Consider the following 20,829-nt stretch of genomic DNA (forward strand, 5'->3'; position numbering starts at 1 on the left):
GAACATGGATCCCAGGGCCTTAATTCTGCGTCTGCAGACTGCTGTGCAGTCCACTAGCAGGTGTTCTGGGGTTTCCGGCTCCATCTCACAGAACCGGAAGTTTGCAGAAGAGATTAAGCCTATACCTACATTATATGTTAACTGATGCTTGAGTTACATACCGAAAATTGAAAGGATCAGATGGAACTTTTAATTGGGTTTTATGGGTAGGCGTGGTTGTCGTCTGATTTCACCCCTTTTCTAATCCGTAGTATAGAAATGTATTTATTCAACATAACCGTTATATGGGCGTGGTTAAAGAAAAATTTAACGGAAATCGTATATAATGTACAGTCGGTTCTGTAGACCGAAGTTTTTGTTGCTGAAGCAGTGAGAAACGTTGTCCAAATAATTTTGAGGAGTGTTGCCGAGTTACAGTCCTTGGCCGGATACGAACACTAGTTTGTAGTTTCGACTGTCGTACGGACGATCTACCTATAACGGAGTTATTTTGGCTCGCGTAAAAATACTGAGATTCACAATGAAGTTGAAAATAATGTTTATGCTGATATTAAATGTATCCAGTTATTCTATGTTGAAAGCTCCATATAAATTTGTTACGGAGAAGAATTTGTAAGTATAAATATAAAAAAAAAACTTAAACAATTACCTAAAAAACTAGAAAAGTATTCGCCATACTGCTCGACTGTATGTATATTGAAAAAGTTTATAAATATATTTATTATACAGATATATTTTGAGATCAGTTACATACCTATTTTACTTCCTTAAGGTACCGTGATGATACTTTAAATATTATATATAATCTAAGAGAAATTCTCTAGACAACCTACACAGCGAAGAGAAAGAAATTGGATACATTTTTTCGTACTTATATTTATTTATTTTAAATACATACGATAAAAAATATAATTTAACAGTTTTATTCTTACTTTTTACATATGGAAAAATTATAATGAAATGTTTGAAATTTCATTAACAGACTCAAATATCTACAATTTTTGGTATTTAAAGCACACAGCAAAATGAAATTAAAATTAACTTTTTAATCAGTTTTCACCTCATTCTCATCATGGTCACTATCATCAACGATAACTGGTATTTCCTCACCATTGCTACCAACTTTGATGCTAACCGACTTGCTAACCGATTTTTGAGTGAGCACTTCGATTACCTCACTGCTCTTTTTTGCGAGCCTGATGTTATTGGCAGCTTCAGTTGAATTGTTCCCTGTTCCTGTGGACAATTGATTTTCGTGTCTCTGATTTTGCTCTTTCAACTCACGTTTTTTCTCTACTTTAGATGAGTTTGTATTCGCAGGCTTGGTTTCTGAGTTCGTTTTCACGTCATTATTTATAAATGAATGTTTACGTCGAGGTTCCCACTTAAGCACCGGCTGCTCGGTGCTTGTTGTAAATGGACGTTTCAGTCGATATCGGCTGATCGCGCGTAAAGAAGGCATCTCTGATGTGGAAGTAGAAATAAAGTTTTGCGTGCTATGCTTAGTCGGAATCGTAGCATCATCTATGAATGTCGTAGACGGCATTGCAGTTGTGGCTGAGAGCAGCAAATTTGTGGTATGCAAAGCAGTAGTCAGTAAGGAAGGACTTGTTGTGTTAAACGGTTCCAATTGAGTAGTGGTTGTAGTAAAAAGCTCTGTTCTAGAAGGTGAAAGGGTGGTCGTGCTTGTAGTTGCAGAGGGCGTACTGCTGGCAGCTACTATAAGGCTCTCCGTCGTGCTGCTGGTCGTTTGTGTTTCAGTGTTTGGATCAATCTGCTTATTTTTAAATGATATTTGCAGGTCTTTTTGGCTTGGTTTTTGTTCTAAATCGATTTTTAGCTTACTAGCCTCCTGTGATTCATCTTCATATAGAATGCGCTCATCCTGATCATTGTCAGGTGCGGGTAATTGCTCAGCTATCGAGTTAGGCTTTGCTACTTTTCTGCTATCCACAGCGCTTATGTGGATATCTGCATATTCTGTGTATTGATTAATTTTTGGCGACTCCAATTGAACTGCGCCCAGTTCGTAAGATTGTCCGTCAAGGGGAGGGTTGTGCGCTAAGCTTAAGTAAAGTGGATCAGGTTCAGAATATCGTATAGGATCTTCATCCATCGGTTCGCTTTGTATAAAGGGTTTATTACGTGGTAAAGGTTGTTCGTCCTCTACTACAGGTGCTGGATAGATAAGTAGAGGAACTTTTGAGTCAATCGGTATCTGATAAATATGTGGCCTCTTCAATGGCACTACTGGCGTGACTTGCACCACATGCTCTTTGCGCACCTGTGTCTCCGTTTTAGGAAAACTTATCGGGTTTACTGCCTGGAGACCCTGTTGAAAAATGTTTTTCATGCCAGTATTATAATAGTTATTGAAAAATGTCGGTGCTGTGGTTTCGCTCACTACGTTTTTATAGGATTTTGTTGGCTTATTTAAAGGTTTTTCAGCACTACTGGGATCATTTTCGATACTTGTAGCGCTCGGCATATAAAAATGATGGTGAAAGTGATGCGTGACCACAGGTGTAGATAACTTACCAACCCCACCAGACAAGTTTGACTCACGAGAATTGAGTGGAAATTTAATAGTTTCATGCTCCAATGTGGGTGAATATAATTCAGGGCGTGGAAATTTCGTTTGATAGTTGGGACGATATGTGGTGGGTGTGGGATAATAATTCCGACTCACTATATTCAGTAAATTCGGAAATACTTCTAGCTTTGGTGGCGCCTTAATTGGGTAATTTTTTATATACTCGCCAATATTTAATTTCTCTGGTGAAGGAAATTGTGGGGGTGGTTGGAAGATGCTATGTAAAAAAGTCGGTTGGGGCATTGGTGTCGCCGGCCGGTGCTGATTCGTGGGTGCAATCTTCAAATTTCTACCTGCGACATCGTCTAACCGCCGATCGGCAAATCGGGAGTAATCGTTGTAGACTATCTTCCCAAACGTATGTGGATAATCATCATCTCGTTGTATATACGTTTGCAACGCACTCCCTTTGCTATTGTTGCTGTCAGATTCTGCCTTTCTTTTAACATTACCCACACTTTCGGCACGCAGTGGGCTCACACTAAATTTCATTTCATAACGAAATTTTCGGTTGGCATCACGATGTCGTATCTTCTGAACTTGCCACAAAGCCCACACATGATCGCCATCACAATCATAACCACATTCTCCTTCTATGAACCGGTAAGAGTTGTTGCCTATTTTCACAAGGCGTCCACTTGCAAGTGTAATAATATCTCCAAAGCGTGTATCAAAAACACGGTTTAACGGCTGGTAAGGGGAATTCAGAAAGTCGCTGTATGCGTTTTGTTTGCTGTAAAAGAAAAAAAAAGTGACAGAAAAGTTCAATCATACTTTAAACACAAAATAAATAAAATAAAATACAAACATTATGCAAGAAAGTAAGGAAAGTCTAACTTCTGGTGTTACGGGGAAGTACCTTTTGGCATTGATAAAAGTTTATGTTACAAAAAGGTTGCGTAAGGCTTCAATATCATTATGCGACGAAACCATCTTATATACACGTATTTTTTAGGTCATAGACACACTTAGTTTAAATTTTTAATATTTTTAATTTTTATATTTTTAATGTTAATTTTTTGAACTGAAAAATATGTGATATGCACTCAACCCAAAGGATATTTAATATAGTGGCTATAACAGGAAAAGGTCAACTAGAGAATCAGAATTCATTATATATAATATAAGGGATCTGGGGTTTAGACCATGGTATAGACCGATTTCTTTCAAATTCAGCTTTAAACTACATTATATTCAGGAAATGTTCATTTAATTTCAATACATCATCACAAATTTTAACAAAAGTTTTATTAGGGCTAGGGGAAGGTCTGGACTGATACATTAAATTTTGACATTCCACAAGTCTACTCGATAACTTGTTTCCACTCAAAACTCACTCGTTATAGAGCCTGCTAGAATAACGAATATGTATATGTAGTATATGGGAGCTGAAATAATTCATGGACCGATATAACACATTTTCTGCACTAAACTATAGCATATCCTATGTTATGATATATACGGTATAAATTGAAAATCTTGATATTAATTATATGAGGACTAAGGGAAGCATTGAACCAATTTTTCCCTGATGTGCTCTAAGTCTCATTATTACAATTGACCACTAATTTGGGTAAAAAGTCAGCCATAGATACTTAGGTCAACATATTTCATATCTTGGGGTCAGACGTGCGATGTCATACGTTAAGGGCTTTATTTGTGCAAAGTATTGTACTATAACGATTCGTCTGCTGCAAGTTTGTTAGATATAAAATTGTGAGTTATGTGTATTAAACCAATTAGGGATCAACATGTTGCGATAGGATAAAAATTATAAAAATATCTTGGATGAACAAACTACTTGACTGCAATTCGGTTAGGGCAGATACAAAGTCAGTTCGCCAAACATAAAGCAAGAAAAATAAAAAAGTAGCTCCCAAAAATGCAGGTTCTTACAGAATAGAGCCATCTCCAAATAACTTCACACATGTAGGATTGAAAGATAAAAGACTTAAGGCGCAAACTTTGTTTTCTGGAAGTTCAAATTAAATAAATAACGTTTCAGAATCAGCTTTTGGTAAAACTATTCCATGACTTTAGATGAATCCCTGATCCGCCAAATAGTAATCACGCTCTCACTGCTCTATGAAACGAATTATCAATTTCCTCTTGACATAAATTCATAAGAAGCTGAAACTCGGCAAAATTGCTCAAAACATAATTATAAGCAAGTTGGACATACAAGTATGCACCTACTATCACCGAATAAGCTCGCATCTATGTTTTAACATTTAGTAGTGGTAACATACATATGAATGAACGCTTTGCCATGCATTACATGCCAACGCCACCACGACAGCGTCTACGCAATTAATACTAATTTAGCAAACGTAACATTCCGGCACACTTAGTTTCCACTGACGCAACTCAGCCAACACCGCGAACACCACCAGTGCAATGATAAACAAGTAAGGAAGGTCTAAGTTCGGGTGTACCTGAACATTTCATATGCTTGCAACTTGCCAGGATCAAAACTGGGGAAATAAATTCAAGTGTTGGCAAAACTTCATATTCAAAAATGTTGCGAAAGAATTCAACATTCATTATTCGACGAAATCTTGAATGGATTGCAATCAAATTTGGTGTTTTATTAAGTTCTATTATAGGTCATAGACTCACTTAGCTTTATTGCTATATTTAATGGTACTTAGCATTAGCTAAAATTATATTAAAATCATCTTCAAATGAGATATATGTGATACTTAGTTATACTCGAGAACATATTTTCAAGCAATTTTATAAATAATAACACACGGAACATGTCGGTCAGCCGTATAAGGATTGTTAGAATACCGAAAATCATTTCACATATTTTCGACATTAAACTATAGTATATGCAGTATTATACGTTAGTTAATTTTTTTAAGATATCTTACATATTGACCAATATATACGGTATAAAGCGAACCGGAAACTCTAAAATCTTATATTAAGTACATGGGAGATATGGATAGTACAGCATCAGCTGTTTTTAAGTTAGCTAAATTACAGCTTAACGGTTCAATGATACTGGTAGCACTGCAAAACGTCATGGAGGTGGTCATCAAAAGACAGCAACGTCACGTGAGAAGGTTAAAAAAGTGAAGAAGCGACTTGAGCGAAATCCCCGACGAAGTGCCAATCAAATGGCAAAAGAACTGAAAATATCTGACCGTAGCATCCGCCGCATACTGAAAAATGATCGTCAGGTCAAGCCTTATAAGTACCAAAGGCACATGATCTCACAAACAAACAGCAACAAGTCAGACTTCAGAGAGCAAAGGAGTTGCTTCGTTTGCCCGAACGTAATCAATTTCTGAACATTGTGTTTTCTGACGAATAAATGTTTACAGTTGAGCAATTCGTAAACTCTCAAAACGATAGAATTTACTTGACTGACCGTTCAAACAAGAATTTGAGTCATCGATTGGCCACCATGACGCAGCACCCGCCACAGGTAATGATTTGGGCCGCTGTAACCGCAGATAGGCACTGGCATCAAGGTAAATGCGCAGTATTATCGGGAAAGTATTCTGGAGGTTGCTTTGAAGCTAAACATTTCGGTGGCAGACCATGGACGTTTCAACAGGACTCGGCACCATCTCATAAAGCTCGAGTGAACTAAAAATGGCTGAAAAACAACGTTCCGAACTTCATAACGTCCACACAATGGCTCTCGAATTCATCAGACGCTAATCCAATGGATTATTCTATTTGGGCCATTTTGGAGAGCATGATCCGAACTAACAAATACTCCAGTCTCGAGGCGCTGAAGAAAGTTGTTGTCCGCAAAATACCTGGAAGTCACATTTGGGCAACTTGCGATTCGTTTTGGACCGTCTCAAGGCCATAGTCAAGACAAATAGTGGTCATATCGAGCAAAAATACATTGTTTCCGAATTTTGTATTATGTTCACACATTTTGTACTTTGAACTGATTAAAAGTTATTTTCCAAACTTAATTTATGGCCTTTTTAATTGGTTACACTTCGAGTGCCGGACCCTGCATTGACCTGATTTTATCTATTTTTGATTACTACTGAGTTTCATTAAGATACCTCATATACCATCCTCCATTATATGTGTACGAATTAAAGTCAACCGGTCAATGGTGCAAGTTTTCACCCGATTTTATTTATTTTTGGCACAAAGACTGTTATTAGGAAATAGCTCGCGCAATTTTATTAAGACAACTCACAAAGTATGTGGAGTCTAAGAGAAGTATTGAACTGATTCAACCTACTTTTGACATACTCTGGAAAGGATTCTCACACACATTGACTGATATTTTCGGTTCAAAATCAGCCATACTCACAGGTCCACAAATTCGGTATATAGGTGCTTGAACAGTTATGGTCCGATTTTGAAAATTTTTACACTAAAGGTCGCATACTTTAATGGCACTTTTGATTACCTGACATTCCCGGCAGCAGCGTCGGCTGAGTCATTCGCGAAAAGTGTAGCGTATGTTACGTGTTTGAGTGTACGTTCCCACGGGCGCAGAAGCGACTGGTTTTGCGCTACAGTTGTACTAGATTCTTCCTCATAAAAAATACTTTTCCCATTCAACTCTAGACCATGTTTGGGGGTGAGCACTACATCGCGTCCTACAATGGCATCAACGGCTTGGAACTGGAAATTATAAAAGGGAACTAATAATATTTGTATTCATTATAGTTGAAGTAAAATATTGAATATTGTAATAAGAAAATCACCACTTAAATCAGTGTGTCAGTCATGTGTATTAAATTTTGAATTTTCAGCCAAAATAATTTTATTAGCGTAATTACCATACTTTGCCATTTCATTGAAAAATTAAAGATTCAATTGTCTTAAAAATTTTCTATTCAAGTCGGATTGTATAATAAGGAAGTGAGGTAGGTTTTCTACTTTATGAAATGTAAAAATCTATTTATACTATTATGTATAAGCTTGTAAAACAGTACTTAACGACAATTTCCATTTTCTGATCGCACGAATTCTTATTTAAGTATTTTCCACCTAAGTTTCTACGGAATATTTCCAGTTTATTTCAAAAAAGATATTACTGAGTAAAATGAAAAATAAAATTATATATTAACTGTCTTCGGTTCCCCAAGTCCTGCAGTGTGGCCAATTCAACACAAAAAAAATTAAATGTGCTTGTAAATATCTTGGAATAAAAAGTAAATTTTTTAAAAAATGAAAAACTTAATTTTTGGTAACACCCAAAAAGAAACGTGGGTCCTTCAGTGTTTGAGATATCGACCTGATTGCACACGTCCAAGAAGCTGCTCATTTGCCAGAATCGCCGATATGGGGCAACTATAGCATATAGCTGCTATACAAACTGACCGATCGAACTTAAGTTTGCCAGAATCGCCGATATCGGAAACTTATAGCATATAGCTGCGATACAAACTAACTGATCAAACTTAAGTCCTAGTATGGAAATATTTTTTATTTGGCAAGGTATCTTCACGAAAAGCGGCATGGATTATTGTCCGAGAAATTCTTCAGATCAGACAACTATAGCATATAGCTGCCATACAAATCGATCAAGAAATTTTTCGTAGATTATTATCTAAGCCATCGCTACAATCTCCGAAAATATTGTACAGGTCGGACCGCGATAACATACAAGGTGCCATATAAACTAACCAATCAAAATCAAGAAACAGATATTGTTTTATACCCTTTTATGCTATAACAAACGCACCTGTTAAGCGTATTATAACTTCCCTTATACCCGATATAAAACTCATACAAATTTTTTAGAATATCGAATTTCAATATTCGAAAGTACAGTAATTGACTTTATACATTAATCCACAACACATCATTCATATTATGAGTCCTCTCAAGTCCGTATGGCCACCTTGACAACATTCTTTAATGAAGTTTTATTTCCAACGCCACTTGAATTTTAATATAAATCATAAAGTTATTTCTTCACAAAAACAATTTGACTTACATGCACAAGCGTTCACATGAATGGCCTACCACCCGCGCACTAAACGTTGGCTTGATTGCAGTCAACTGAGACACGAAACTTGCAAGCGAACGAAAACTGAATCTGCGAAAAACAAATTGTACAGAAAATGGAAAGAGCTTGTAAACGAAAGTGTATCATTACTACTGCCTGTTAATGTGAGTTACGTTGTTTGTTGCAAGTACGCGCTTGAAAAGATAAATTTATTCACTTTGGCGCTTTGATGCGTTTGTTCAATGGAAATCACAGCTGTTTCCTGCCAAAGCTACATGTAAAAATCTGTTTGGCGAATTCTTATTTTACATCACTAGGCGTTTATCCAAAATAACTAATTGTCGGTCCGTTACCGCGCCCTTATGTGGTCAAGAACAAAGTTCACTTAAGTTGCCCAAGACTGATCAGCGCCTTTAAGGGTTGCTTGAATCAATTTAAAAGAAATTATGCCTGGAAAAATTATGGATGAACAAAAAACATTAAATTCACTAATTATTGTATGATGCTTATTTGGGTCTTACTTTGGAGCACAGTGAGCCTAATGATGGCTTAAGTGCGGCCACTTGCTGTCCTGCGACCTCCCTTTTCAAACAACCAACTAACTGAACGTTGGCCAAGAAACCTCAAGTAATTTATATGAAGGTGTTTTAATAAACAATCACGGTTTTAAGGCATATACTTAATAGATTACCAAATTTGCTACGACTCTAATCAATATAATGTCACAGTCTTTTTAATGACTCTTGTAAACTTTTCGAGACAAAAACATCCAAAACTTATTTAATCTAACGTTATACGAATCTAGCGATATGAAGCGTTGTTTGGTTGATGCAACCATGCACTCTTTTGAATCAAAGATTTGATTGCAAATGCATTCATTTCTTTTTCTGGAAAAATGGAACTCAATATGTTCGATAATAAGAAATCACGCTCGCACCATTCTGACACCTGATTTCTTTTTCGACGGACACAATACATAATGCTAAACTTTGCATTAAAAAATGCTTCAACATTCATTGTTCGACAGAACCGTGAATGGATTACAGTCATATTTGCTATATTATTAACTTATTTGAAAGGTCATAGACTTACTTAGTTTTATTAATATATTTTGCTTTGTGTTCAATTAAGTCAAATGAAATGTTCATATGTGATATAAACTTATCAATAAAAAATTAATTTAAATATTGAGTATATGAGGGAAACGCCATCCAACATGCGGAAGTCATTATATTAGAGATATGAAGTTTAGACCAAGATCTAGACAAATTGTATTCGTATTCAACGTGTGGTTTAGCCCTATGTTCAAGAAAACATATCCACTCAATTTTATTAAAGCTGGGGTCAATCGTGGACCGATTTCATACATTTTCAGTATTAAACTATACCATCTTGGTTTTGAAACTTAATATTCCTGTGTGGTTATCATCTAATTTCACCTATTGCGATAATGTAGCTAAAAATACTTGTCCTTTGGTTGAAATAGCTTTATCAGTTTGTGAAATATGTACATAAAATATATTAGGGGACATCGCCATGTCCACTTTTTAAACATTTACCAACCATAGATTACTCTCCATACGTATGGTAAATCCCCTGTACCAAATTACAGTTTGGTATCTTATACCATGTTCCGACCAAAAATTTTATGTGATTAGATTACATTTAATCTATTCACTATCTAGACTATCCTCACTGCCGTTGGAGATTTATGAAGCAGCTGTTTTTGACATTAAAAAATCCACATCGTTTAGTATTAGTATTAATTTGTTATTAAAGTTTTTTTTTTTAATATTCACCATTTAAGCGATATAATGGTCGCGTTTAGCAATGAGACTAGTCAATATGGAGTCAAATTCAACAAGGTATATTTGGTTTAAGTTATGTATTATATATAAATATTGGTATAATATGTATTAAATATAATGTGGTTCTTTTAATTAAAATGCGTACATAATTCAGACTCGTGGCCAAATGTTTTGGGAAGTCGATTGCTAGGTGAATTCAGATGCATTGCTTTTAATTTATTTGTTTGTTAAAATTTTTTACTTTTTGTAGTGTCTAAATCAGCAGTGATAAATTTCCCTTCGGACAAATAGAAGGCACTAAATCAGAGTCGCACAGGGAGATTTCGTGTGGATTAGATTCAAATCACCTCCGTGACGAGATTAACAACTGTCATTTTTGTATGGCGAAATCTTTCTAAATCCAGTAGATTAGTAAGATAGCCTAAATCTTGTAATTAGGTGTCGGTCGGAGCATGATATTAGTTTGAGTGTTAGATATAGCCCTTTATGGTTTTTCACTTACCGGCATTTTGTAGATGTGGGAATGATCCGATTCCGCCCATCTGCAATACCAACCTCCCTAGGGTGCCAATGAATACAAGTTCCAAGTTTTATTGCGATTCAGTTTTAACTCAAGCAAGCTTACACGGATGGACGGGCAGACAGTTACTCGAAATTCAACTCATCTCGTCATCCAGTTCATTTATATATATATAACTCGATATCTATCTCGATTACAATTGTTAAATGAAAAAAAAACTATTATTGCAACATATTGCAAGAGTATGTCGTTGTTGGGTCCAATAAGCGAAAAGTCTTTAAAGTCATGGATTTTTTAAAAATAATTCTGAAGATTTATCAATAATTAATAATTGACTTTGTTGAAACTCTAATTTCCATTGTATGGCGCGTAGAGGTGTTATTATTCGTTTCATTTAGTTTTAGTGGTTACACGAAGGCTGCGAAATTTTCAAAAAACCATTGTATAGTTAAAATTTCTTGTTATTAAGCTAAGGATTAGGCCGAATTTAACATTCAATCTTCTTCTGTCCAGTTCGCTTCTTCGATTAGCAAATGAGTTTATCCACAAGCTCTTTCATGACATATGAATGTAAATGAGGCAAGTTGATTTCTTCTTTTTCACGCAGAACTTATCTTTCAAAGTAAAAATTAAAATAGACAGAGGCACTATTTAAGTATCTGTGACCACTGTCGAAAAATGACGGTGGGCGGTATGGCGCCTGACCTTGTATTTGTATTTATGCTTTATAAGTATGTAAATTTGATTACACTCCCTCTTTTGAGATATATGTAGATATTTATATACATACGTATGTACGTTCGTAATCAAACCGTTGTACGCAATTATGGTCTTTTTGGTAATTTACTTAAATTTTGTGCATGACAAAGAGATCTTCTTTCCCACACTTTGCGAGATAATTAAACAATTTTCGAAACTTATTTTTATCCACGTTAATTTATTCAAATTTAATGCTCTTAAACAACAAATTTTAAATAATATAAAAAAGTAAAATTTGGAATTCTCAACAAACGACAACTAGTATCAAGTACTAGTTGTGTTTCTGCACTTGTCAGAAGTTTAAAGTTTTTCGTAAAATTTATCTGAAGGCGTCCCAATACGCAGTTCTTTGGCAGTAATGGCTCATGAACATTCAACTTTCCTCGCTTGGCTTGTCAATTCATATTTTAACAACGAAGTGAAGAAAGCAAAGTCAGAATAAACGTTTTGCTTTCAGTATTTCTCTCTAATTAAACTGGCACAGCGTACAGAGATGAGAGTTGCTTACTCATTCAAATGCATACATCGAACTTTTCTGTCAAAGCAAATGGCTCACGCAAAGCGAAGCAAAAGTTCTATATAAATCAGCTATTACTCTCACAATTTGTCTCAGTCTGAAACTTACAGGAAAAATGTTTGCGAATAAACTCGGGTAAAATTGTCAAAATCCTCTGCTTGGTGTCAAAAAAAATAATAAACGAAACGAAAAACCAGCCAAAGTGCCCCATGTAAATCATGGACTAATCTTAAATTTCAGATTTGCTGAACATAAAATATTTGCATAAATAAGTAAAAGCTCTCTATTATTACAGCTTCTTACCTCTTCTAATAACTAAATTAGTAAAAACACTCTTCAACAGATGTAACAGTTTTTACAACAACATTGCCACATTACCACTATTTTCTATATACAATATTTTAAACAAAAATGTTCAATGGGGAATGTTTTTTATCATTCCAAAAAACATTCTTTGCATTTTTTTTTTTGAAGATTATCTCTTTCAAATGTTGACCGAAGTGTTCTCTCAACAAATCTATTGATTGATGTGATGTGTGCGAAGTGGCACCGTCTTGCTGAAACCAAGTGTCGCCGAGATCACGAGCTTGAATTTTAGTCATCAAATAGTCGGTTATCATATCGCGATAACAGTCGCCATTGACGGTTACGTTCTCACATGCATCATTTTTAAAGAAATATGAACCGATGATTCCACCGGCCCACAAACCCCACACCAAACCGTTGTTTTCTGGATGAAATAGCAGCTCTTCAATCTCTTCAGGTTGCTCTTTGTCCCGAATGCGGCAATTTTGCTTGTTTACATACCCATTGAGCCAGGAATAGGCCTCATCGTTGAACAAAATTTGTTTCGAAAGCGTCGTATCTTCGGCGATGACGGTTGGGAAGGTCGAGCGGCTTCAGTTCTTGCACAAGCTGTATTTTGTACGCTTTCAATTTAAGGTCTCGACGTAAAATGCGCCAAGCCGTTCCATACGTCAGTCCAAGTTGCTGCGAAGAGCGCCGAATCGACTCTCCACGGTCTTCGTGTACACTCTCAGCTACGGCCGCTATATTTTCTGGTGGAGTGCTGGACGTGGTCTATTCGATCGAATATTATCCAATAATGCTGGGTCTCAAGATGGGTGATGGTGTTGCGAATAGTACTCAGTAGGCCGATTATGTTGACCAAGGGTTGAGTGAAGTGCGCGAAACAGATTCTTTACAGAACTTGAATTTTTGTAATAAAGTTGAACGATTTGTAAACGTTGTTCAGGCGTAAGCCTTTCCATGATGAAATGCCAAACAATACTGAACAAAAATAACATGACAGCTTAACACGACTCCACCTCCACTTGGATCACCCGTTATACACTGCCTTCAAAAAATAACATTCTTTCTTTGCGCGCTCAATCCGCGAAACACTGTTTTTATTATTATATTTTTGTTGCAAATTAACACATGTTCAATTGCGATCTCTGACGTGTACAATTCGGTCAGTTCTTTTCGATCTTCTTAATGTGTCGTGCCGAGAAATAAGAAAAACGAATGCTCAGTATAAGAAACGTTTTGAAGCAGCCATTCTAACGATGCATCCAAAATCCATGACCTGCTAAAAAAAACTTTAAAGTTTTAAATACGAATTGTACATTTGTGAAGAGGTGGCGTGACCATTATGGAAAAACTGGCAACCTGGATGACCAGCCAGGAAGACGGAGGAATAACGTCATATCTAAAAGTGAGGACAAAACTATTGTTCTCCGTTTTGAGACAAACCATTACCCAGTCTAAGAGGGGCCAAAAGAAAATTTTTTAAAAAGGGATTAGATATGTCCAAACTCAGCAGTACTGTAATGAAACCCTTCTTTTAAAAATTGGAGCAATGTAATATATACAGATGAGTCAACTTTTGTATTGTTCAACCCCTTAAGACGTGTTTGGATAAGAAAAGAGCAAACATTAATTCAAAGGAGTGTTAAGCACCCCCATTAGGAGCATGTTTATGGATGCTTCTCTGCTCATGGATTTAAGGTGCTTCAAAGAAAACCTGAACGCCGTTAGAATTATAAAATGGTATAAAAAGGCTTTATTGAAGTCAGCTGAAATGCTTTACGGCAAAAATAACCATGAGTGGATACTGCAAGAAGACAATGAAACATGGAGTAGACTGTACTCAATGTAAACTAGAAAACCATATTGTTACTTTAGATTGGCCATCACAGTCATCAGACGCCAATCCAATAGAGATTGTTTTGTTTGTTAATACTCTTTTATCACAGTGATTTTAGACTATACTCACATGACTATATACCGGAAAACCGGAAAGCATTGATTGTAAAAATGTCAAATAAGTGACTGTGATGGTTATGTATGTGAAAAGTCTCCAAGGTCTAAAATATGTAAATATGTATGGTAATGACAAGCATACAATTCAGAAAAAAAGTAAATAGTTAAATATCCGATTTGAGTCCTCCCGGTTTTGAAACGGACAACTATGCGGCCCTAGACCAAATAAAAAATTACAACTGAATGCAATTTCGTAAAATTAATAAAGTTCTTAACCCGTTTAACCACTTAACTTTCTTAATTCATAAGATTTCCGTATTTACTTCGCATATAATTTGACTTAAATCTCACTTCCGTTTTTTCTTTGTTGATTTATTAATTACAATCACCTTTGAACATTTAAAAAACTCAATGCCATATTACGGTTAAAGTTTTGAAATTAGGTATTATCGATATCAACTCAATCCATCAAAAAAATTTTGGATGAAGTGTTTTCAAACTTAAATTTTTTTGTGGTATTACGGGTTTCAACCCTGTTCCATGGGAAAGTTAAAATTATTTAAACTGCATTTTTGATAACTCGGCCCGCAAGGAAACAAAGAGTCTGTGGTAATTTTCTTTCATCTCATTTAGTAAAAAACAAAATGATTATTTACTCAAACGAAAATAACTTATGAAGCTGCAACAAGCATTATTTACGATAAAAGCCAGTTAATTGTCAATAAAACTTGGGCTTACTTGGTGTTAGGAAGTTCCAATGGATTTGAGTGATCTCGGTGGATTTTTCGTATGTGCAGTAGAGCAATACTACAGTATATTTTTTAAATTAATCACCTTATCGTGAGCAATAATAATTGAATTTTATGATTTTTCGTTTAAAAATTTTCAGCTTAATTATCTGTGAAATCTTCACTTTCTAGATTGGCAACATCAATGAAACTTCGACTGAAAATAGTTGAAGTTCGTAATACCAAATAAGAGTTTGATTGATCTGAAATTGAATTGCTTAGACTTAAATTCAACTAAGTGGAGTTGACAACCGTAATAGCGGTATAAATCTACCGATTGATTGAAAAGCTTGCTAATAAAATATTTACTTTTCACATATAACTTATGTTGTCTTGTTATTGTTAATGTCGTTGTTCGTATAGTAGCTATTTAACGCATTATTGCGTAAAATAAGAAGCGCTGAGTAAGCACAACAACAGCAAGTTTAAAATAAAAATCAAAGGAAAAGAAATTGTTCCAGGCAGCCGATCACAGTTGTGGTCGATTACGGCGCGCATATATAGCAAACAGTAAAGCAAAATCGTTGACGTTTAGTAGCCGAGACAACCATGACTGACGACACTTGTTGGCACAAATTCATAGTGACAACACCTTACATTACCTAAAATTGCAGTAATACGTAATATGGAAAAATTTGAAATATAAACAACAACAACACCCCCCCCATTGCGAATGTAACAAGCTTGCTGCTTGCTGGCTACGTTGCTGTATTGCATTCCGGTGCACTGTCCCCAGAAATGACAAAATATTATTGTACAAGTAATCCATTAAAAGCGAAAGTGTGTACACCTTCTGCTGCTTTCCATTTTATACCACACATTTTTCATTTCCTCGTTTTAAATGAGGATGGATTTTAAAACTACTATAGCACCTTCAAATGTTACACAGTTATAAAATTAATTGTTTTATTTGTATATTACTTTTTTCAGCTTCGTTGGCCGGCACTCAAGTGGCCCATCAGTTAGTGGTGGCCATCCGTCAGAAATGCACACCCGAGGAGGTAATCAATATTCTGAAGGAGTTGCCGAATTCCGGTGAAAATGCCGATCAGGAAATGTCGGAGACATCATTTAACCCACTTAAAATCGACGTGTTTGTGCAGACGCTACTGAATTTGGGTGCCAAATCGTTCTCGCACAGTTTTGCAGCAATATCGAAATTCCATTTGGTTTTTAAGGTGAGTCAATATGTATACAATTAGGAGAGCGGGATGAAACTTGCCCAATTCAAAAAAAAAAAATTTAAATTTAATGGTGACACTTAACCACCCTCTTAATTTAAATTAAAAACTTTGCTTTGAAAAAAAACCGACTCTTAATTTAAAAGTAAAAAAAAATTTTCTCTGTGTTGTACGCATTTAGAAAATTATATGAAAATATTTCTCTCTGTGTCGTAGACGATACACTCTGTGAATCGACGATTTTAAAATAATGCTGCAGGGCTACTGAAATGAGAAGCCCTTTATGAGACTGACGTCAAAAAATATACAATAAACTCTCGAAAGAATAGTATAAATAAAATCGGCCTTTCTCTGATATCGCCTTCTTGAAAATACATCTAATAAATTATATAAATATTAAATTTGATTATTCAAAATTTTAAGTAAACAGTTAGAGGCACAGCTCTTATAATAACTATATTTATTGTAGTTGATGTATTAATATCAAAAATTTTCAAAATTTTAGTTATTCAAAACATATACGTACAGGTTTGTTGTAAAGTTTCTGCTCTCATCAAGAAATAGCACTACTAGCTCCAATGTTTGTACATCTGTCGTGAGAACACATGCAAAGTTACAAGTAATTCTATCAATTAATTCCTTGTTTACAAGCCATTTGAAGTTGACGTGTCAGAGCATTTTTTTAATATGGAAAAAATTGAATATCGCGCAGTGATTAGATTCTTTGTTTTGAAAGTTTTAAAAGCAAATGAGATTTATGAACAATTGTTAGAAGTGTATAAGGAGTCCTCATTTTTAAAACGCACCGTTGAACTTTGGATTGGTGAATTTAAACGTGATCGTAGTAGGCTTGAAGATGATACTCGCGGAGGACGACCGAAAATCGCAACCACACCAGAAATCATTGAGCAAGTTCATAATAAGTTTGACTAAGCGTGAAATTACATATGAAAAACGCTGTTTGGAAAGTTTGTGCCGCACACGTTAACAATTCAACAAAAACTGTCCTTGTCCTTATAGACCTTGATACAACATATGAATGAAGGACCTCTAAATGGCTTTTTCGAACCCAAGGTCAAATTTCAATATTAGGACTCAAAGCCAAAGCGGTTGGCAAGCATATACTACTCAGGACAACGAGACGAATTGAATTCCAAGTGACTATCTGTCTGTACGAACCATATCTCGAGTAAAATTTTATTTGTGCACTTGTTCGCTGGCACCTTTGGCACATTGGACTATTACCACGCTCACTAAATGCCGTTAATCGAAAACTTATAAAGTGCCATAACTTAGTTACAAATTTAGGTACAAATACCGCTCTAGAGAGGGGCATCTGTGGGCTAAACAATTTTAAAAAGTGGACGGGGCCCCGCTCTATAATAGGTTTAATGTACATATAGAATAGAATAGAATAGAATAGATTAATTTTGAGGTATGCACCGCGACCTATGGTCTATTGTGCCCTCCCCTAAGTTATATCGTATCATCTAGGCCCAGCATGTTGATAAATTCCAAAATTCTGCTGGGTGCTAGTGAGGCGATACAATCCCTATGAGGAAACATGGATCCCAGGGCCTTGATTCTGCGTCTGCAGACTGCTGTGCAGTTCATCAGCAAATGTTCAGGGGTTTCCGGCTCTATGTCGCAGAACCGGCAGTTTGCAAAAGAGGCTATACCCATGTTGAAGAGGTGCTTCTTAAGCCTTCAGTGACCGGTGTAGAACGCGACAAGTAGCCGGAATTTGTTCCTCGGAAGATTAATTATGGTTTTGAACCGTTTGAGGTCGTAACCCCCCATTAGCAGTCTGGCATGGTGCATGCCCTGAAGTTGTTGCCAATGTGTCTCCCTACCTACTCTTTCCTCCCTACGGAGGAGCTCTTTAATTGTATGTGGACTAATCGCTCTAAGTGCCGCCTGACTATCGCTGAGTATAGCAATACTTTTATTGCGATAGTTGAGTTGGAGGTTTATCCCTACACACCGACTTATAGCATAGACCTCGGCTTGGAAGATGCTTGGGAAACTTCCCATGGGAATGTAGAATTTGATGCTTGGCCCAGCGACCCCTGCACCAATCCCCTCCTCTGTTTTTGACCCATATATATGTACATATCTCACAAGCCACTTAAGTTTTTTCAACAAAACTTGCTGGGGATAAGTTTTTCTAGCTCCTCTTCATACACTGAGAAAATGGGAGAATCAAGTTATAACCACGCCCTAGCCCCATAAATTGGTTGAGTTAGAAACTACTAAAATTGCGATAACTCAATCAATAAATGAGTCAGAGACATTAAATTTTTCATCAAATTTCAAATCGAAGACGAGCCAAAACACGTCCAAGGAAAACAGCTGTCAAAAATTAACTAAACATTCAAAATGTCCGACCATGTCAGCATAAGTAAGGGATATGAATACCAACATAACGCAACAAAAGTCGAATTCACGTAGCCCGCGAAAATTCAATTCGCGATAGTTTTTGAAAAAACTCGTAATAATTTTCGTTAATAAAGGAGATAAAGTCTCCGGCTATGTCGATCAATGTGTAAGTTACATTCATGAGTCGAGAAATACTCGAGCATGCTTGAGTTATCTCAAAATAAATCTTTATACGATTATTTCATACCTTCCCTTAGCCCCATATTTCCGACTTTCCAACTGACTTTAAATCGTTCATGTTGGCCAAAATGTGTGAAATTTTAATAAAATTAAGTGGACATGTTTTGTTACATCAAATTAGGTTTAAAGCTGAAAAGAAAGAAGTTGGTCTAAACGCCAAATCCCCAATATAATGATTTCCGATTTTCCGATTTAATGTGGCAACGAAAATAAGTAGTAAATTACCAATAGTATGAGTTAATGAAATTGAAGATTGCAATTCATTGACTATTTCTTCGAATGACAAATGCTGAATTACGTAAAATTGTTTATATATAGTTTTGCTAACGTTGAAAATTTTCCTCGCTTTGAACAGCGTAAATTAAAAGAATATAAAATTTTCTATTACACCCAAACTTAGCCCTTTCATTACTTGTTTTGTTTTTTTTCCGCATGATTTTAAAAAGTTTGAGTATCTGTTTTACTTTAAAACAAGAAAAAACGTTAACTTCGGTTGCGCCGAAGCTATAATACCCTTCACAAATACAAAGGCCCCTTACAAGAACTTGATTCCGAACGTTCAATTTGTATGGAAGCTATATGATATAGTGATCTGATCTGACCAATTTCTGTGGAGAATAATTTGTTGCCTTAAGCAATAACTCGTGCCTAGTTTCGTGAAGATACCTCGTCAAATAAAAAAATTTTCCATGCAAGCACTTTACTCCGATCGTTCAGTTAATATGGCAGCTATATGCTATAGTCATCCGATCTATACAATTTCGTCGGAGATTAGATTAATGCTTTAAATATCAAATCAAAGAGTTTTCCATACAAACACTTGATTCCGATTGTTCAGTTTGTATGGCAGCTATATGTTATAGTGGTCCGATATCGGCCGTTCCGACAAATGAGCAGATCGATAACATAAAAACTGAGGGACTAGTTTGTATATATACAAACGGACAGACAGACAGACGGACATGGCTAAATCAACTCAGCTCATCATGCTGATCATTTATGTATATATTTTATAGGGTCTCCGACGATTCCTTCTGGGTGTTACAAACTTCGTGGCAAACTTAATATACCCTGTTCAGGGTATAAATATAAAGACGAAAGCTATGGTTCACCGATTAAAATGATACTGCGGCTGATGTAGCGACGATAAACATTTCCCAAATAATTTTGAGAAACAACCGAATTGACAGTCTTTATGAGAACGTACTATATTTGTTGCACTAATTGATAACTAAATAATTTTATATGTATAATTCCAAATAAGATAGAATTCAGAGTTTTCAATGTACAAATAATATTTAACAAGTTATTTATTTTTTAGGCACTCGCAGAATCCGAAGAGGCGCAAATTTGCATACTTCACAATGTTTATGAGTTGTGGCAGAATCACCAACAAATGATGGTAGTAATAATCGATAAATTGTTGAAATTGCAAATTGTTGATTGCTCAGCTGTTGCTACATGGATATTCTCCAAGGAGATGACTGGCGAATTTACCAAGATGTATTTGTGGGAGATACTCCATTTGACCATAAAGAAAATGAACAAGCATGTCATAAAATTGAGTAAGTTTGTGCATATCATCTCCTTAAATACAATATGCTTAAATTATATATGAATATTTTTTACTGCAGCTAGTGAATTAACGGATGCTAAAGAGAAGTTAGCTAAAGTGGATTCATCGTCTAGCGAATCAGAGGACGAAACAACGCCAAAGCGCAAAAAGCCCATCAATCACATTGATAAACCAACTGAAGAGGTGCGTTAAATAAATATTAAAATTGCAATAGTGAATGTGCTTGAAAATTAACACGGGTTCAGGTTCTGAATACTCT

General features: G+C 35.7%; 2 protein-coding genes across 2 annotated transcripts in view; one reads left to right on the forward strand and one right to left on the reverse strand.

Annotated features, from left to right (window-relative positions):
* Cbp80 (Nuclear cap-binding protein subunit 1) overlaps positions 1-20,829 on the forward strand; it is a 35,802-nt gene that overhangs the window by 6,992 nt on the left and 7,981 nt on the right. The window contains exons 4-6 of the mRNA XM_014237522.3: positions 16,125-16,372; positions 20,316-20,559; positions 20,629-20,753. Coding sequence (XP_014092997.1) covers positions 16,125-16,372; positions 20,316-20,559; positions 20,629-20,753 — 617 coding nt within the window. The remainder of the gene's footprint in view (positions 1-16,124; positions 16,373-20,315; positions 20,560-20,628; positions 20,754-20,829) is intronic.
* Positions 926-7,375, reverse strand: LOC118682450 (uncharacterized). Its single transcript, XM_070109629.1, has 3 exons — positions 7,363-7,375; positions 6,987-7,224; positions 926-3,326 (listed from the first exon to the last, which is right to left on the reverse strand). The coding sequence occupies exons 1-3, from the start codon at positions 7,373-7,375 to the stop codon at positions 1,046-1,048; spliced, it is 2,532 nt and encodes an 843-aa protein (XP_069965730.1). The 3' UTR covers positions 926-1,045.

This window comes from Bactrocera oleae, chromosome 5, assembly GCF_042242935.1.
Source record: "Bactrocera oleae isolate idBacOlea1 chromosome 5, idBacOlea1, whole genome shotgun sequence".
NCBI lineage: Eukaryota > Metazoa > Arthropoda > Insecta > Diptera > Tephritidae > Bactrocera > Bactrocera oleae.

What these genes read in the sequence shown, in the direction of transcription:
- LOC118682450 (XM_070109629.1), bottom strand. An exon ending in GCTGCTGCCGGGAATGTCAG is followed by an intron (nt 3,327 to 6,986) that starts GTAATCAAAAGT and finishes TTTCTTTTACAG; the next exon opens with CAAACAAAACGCATACAGCG.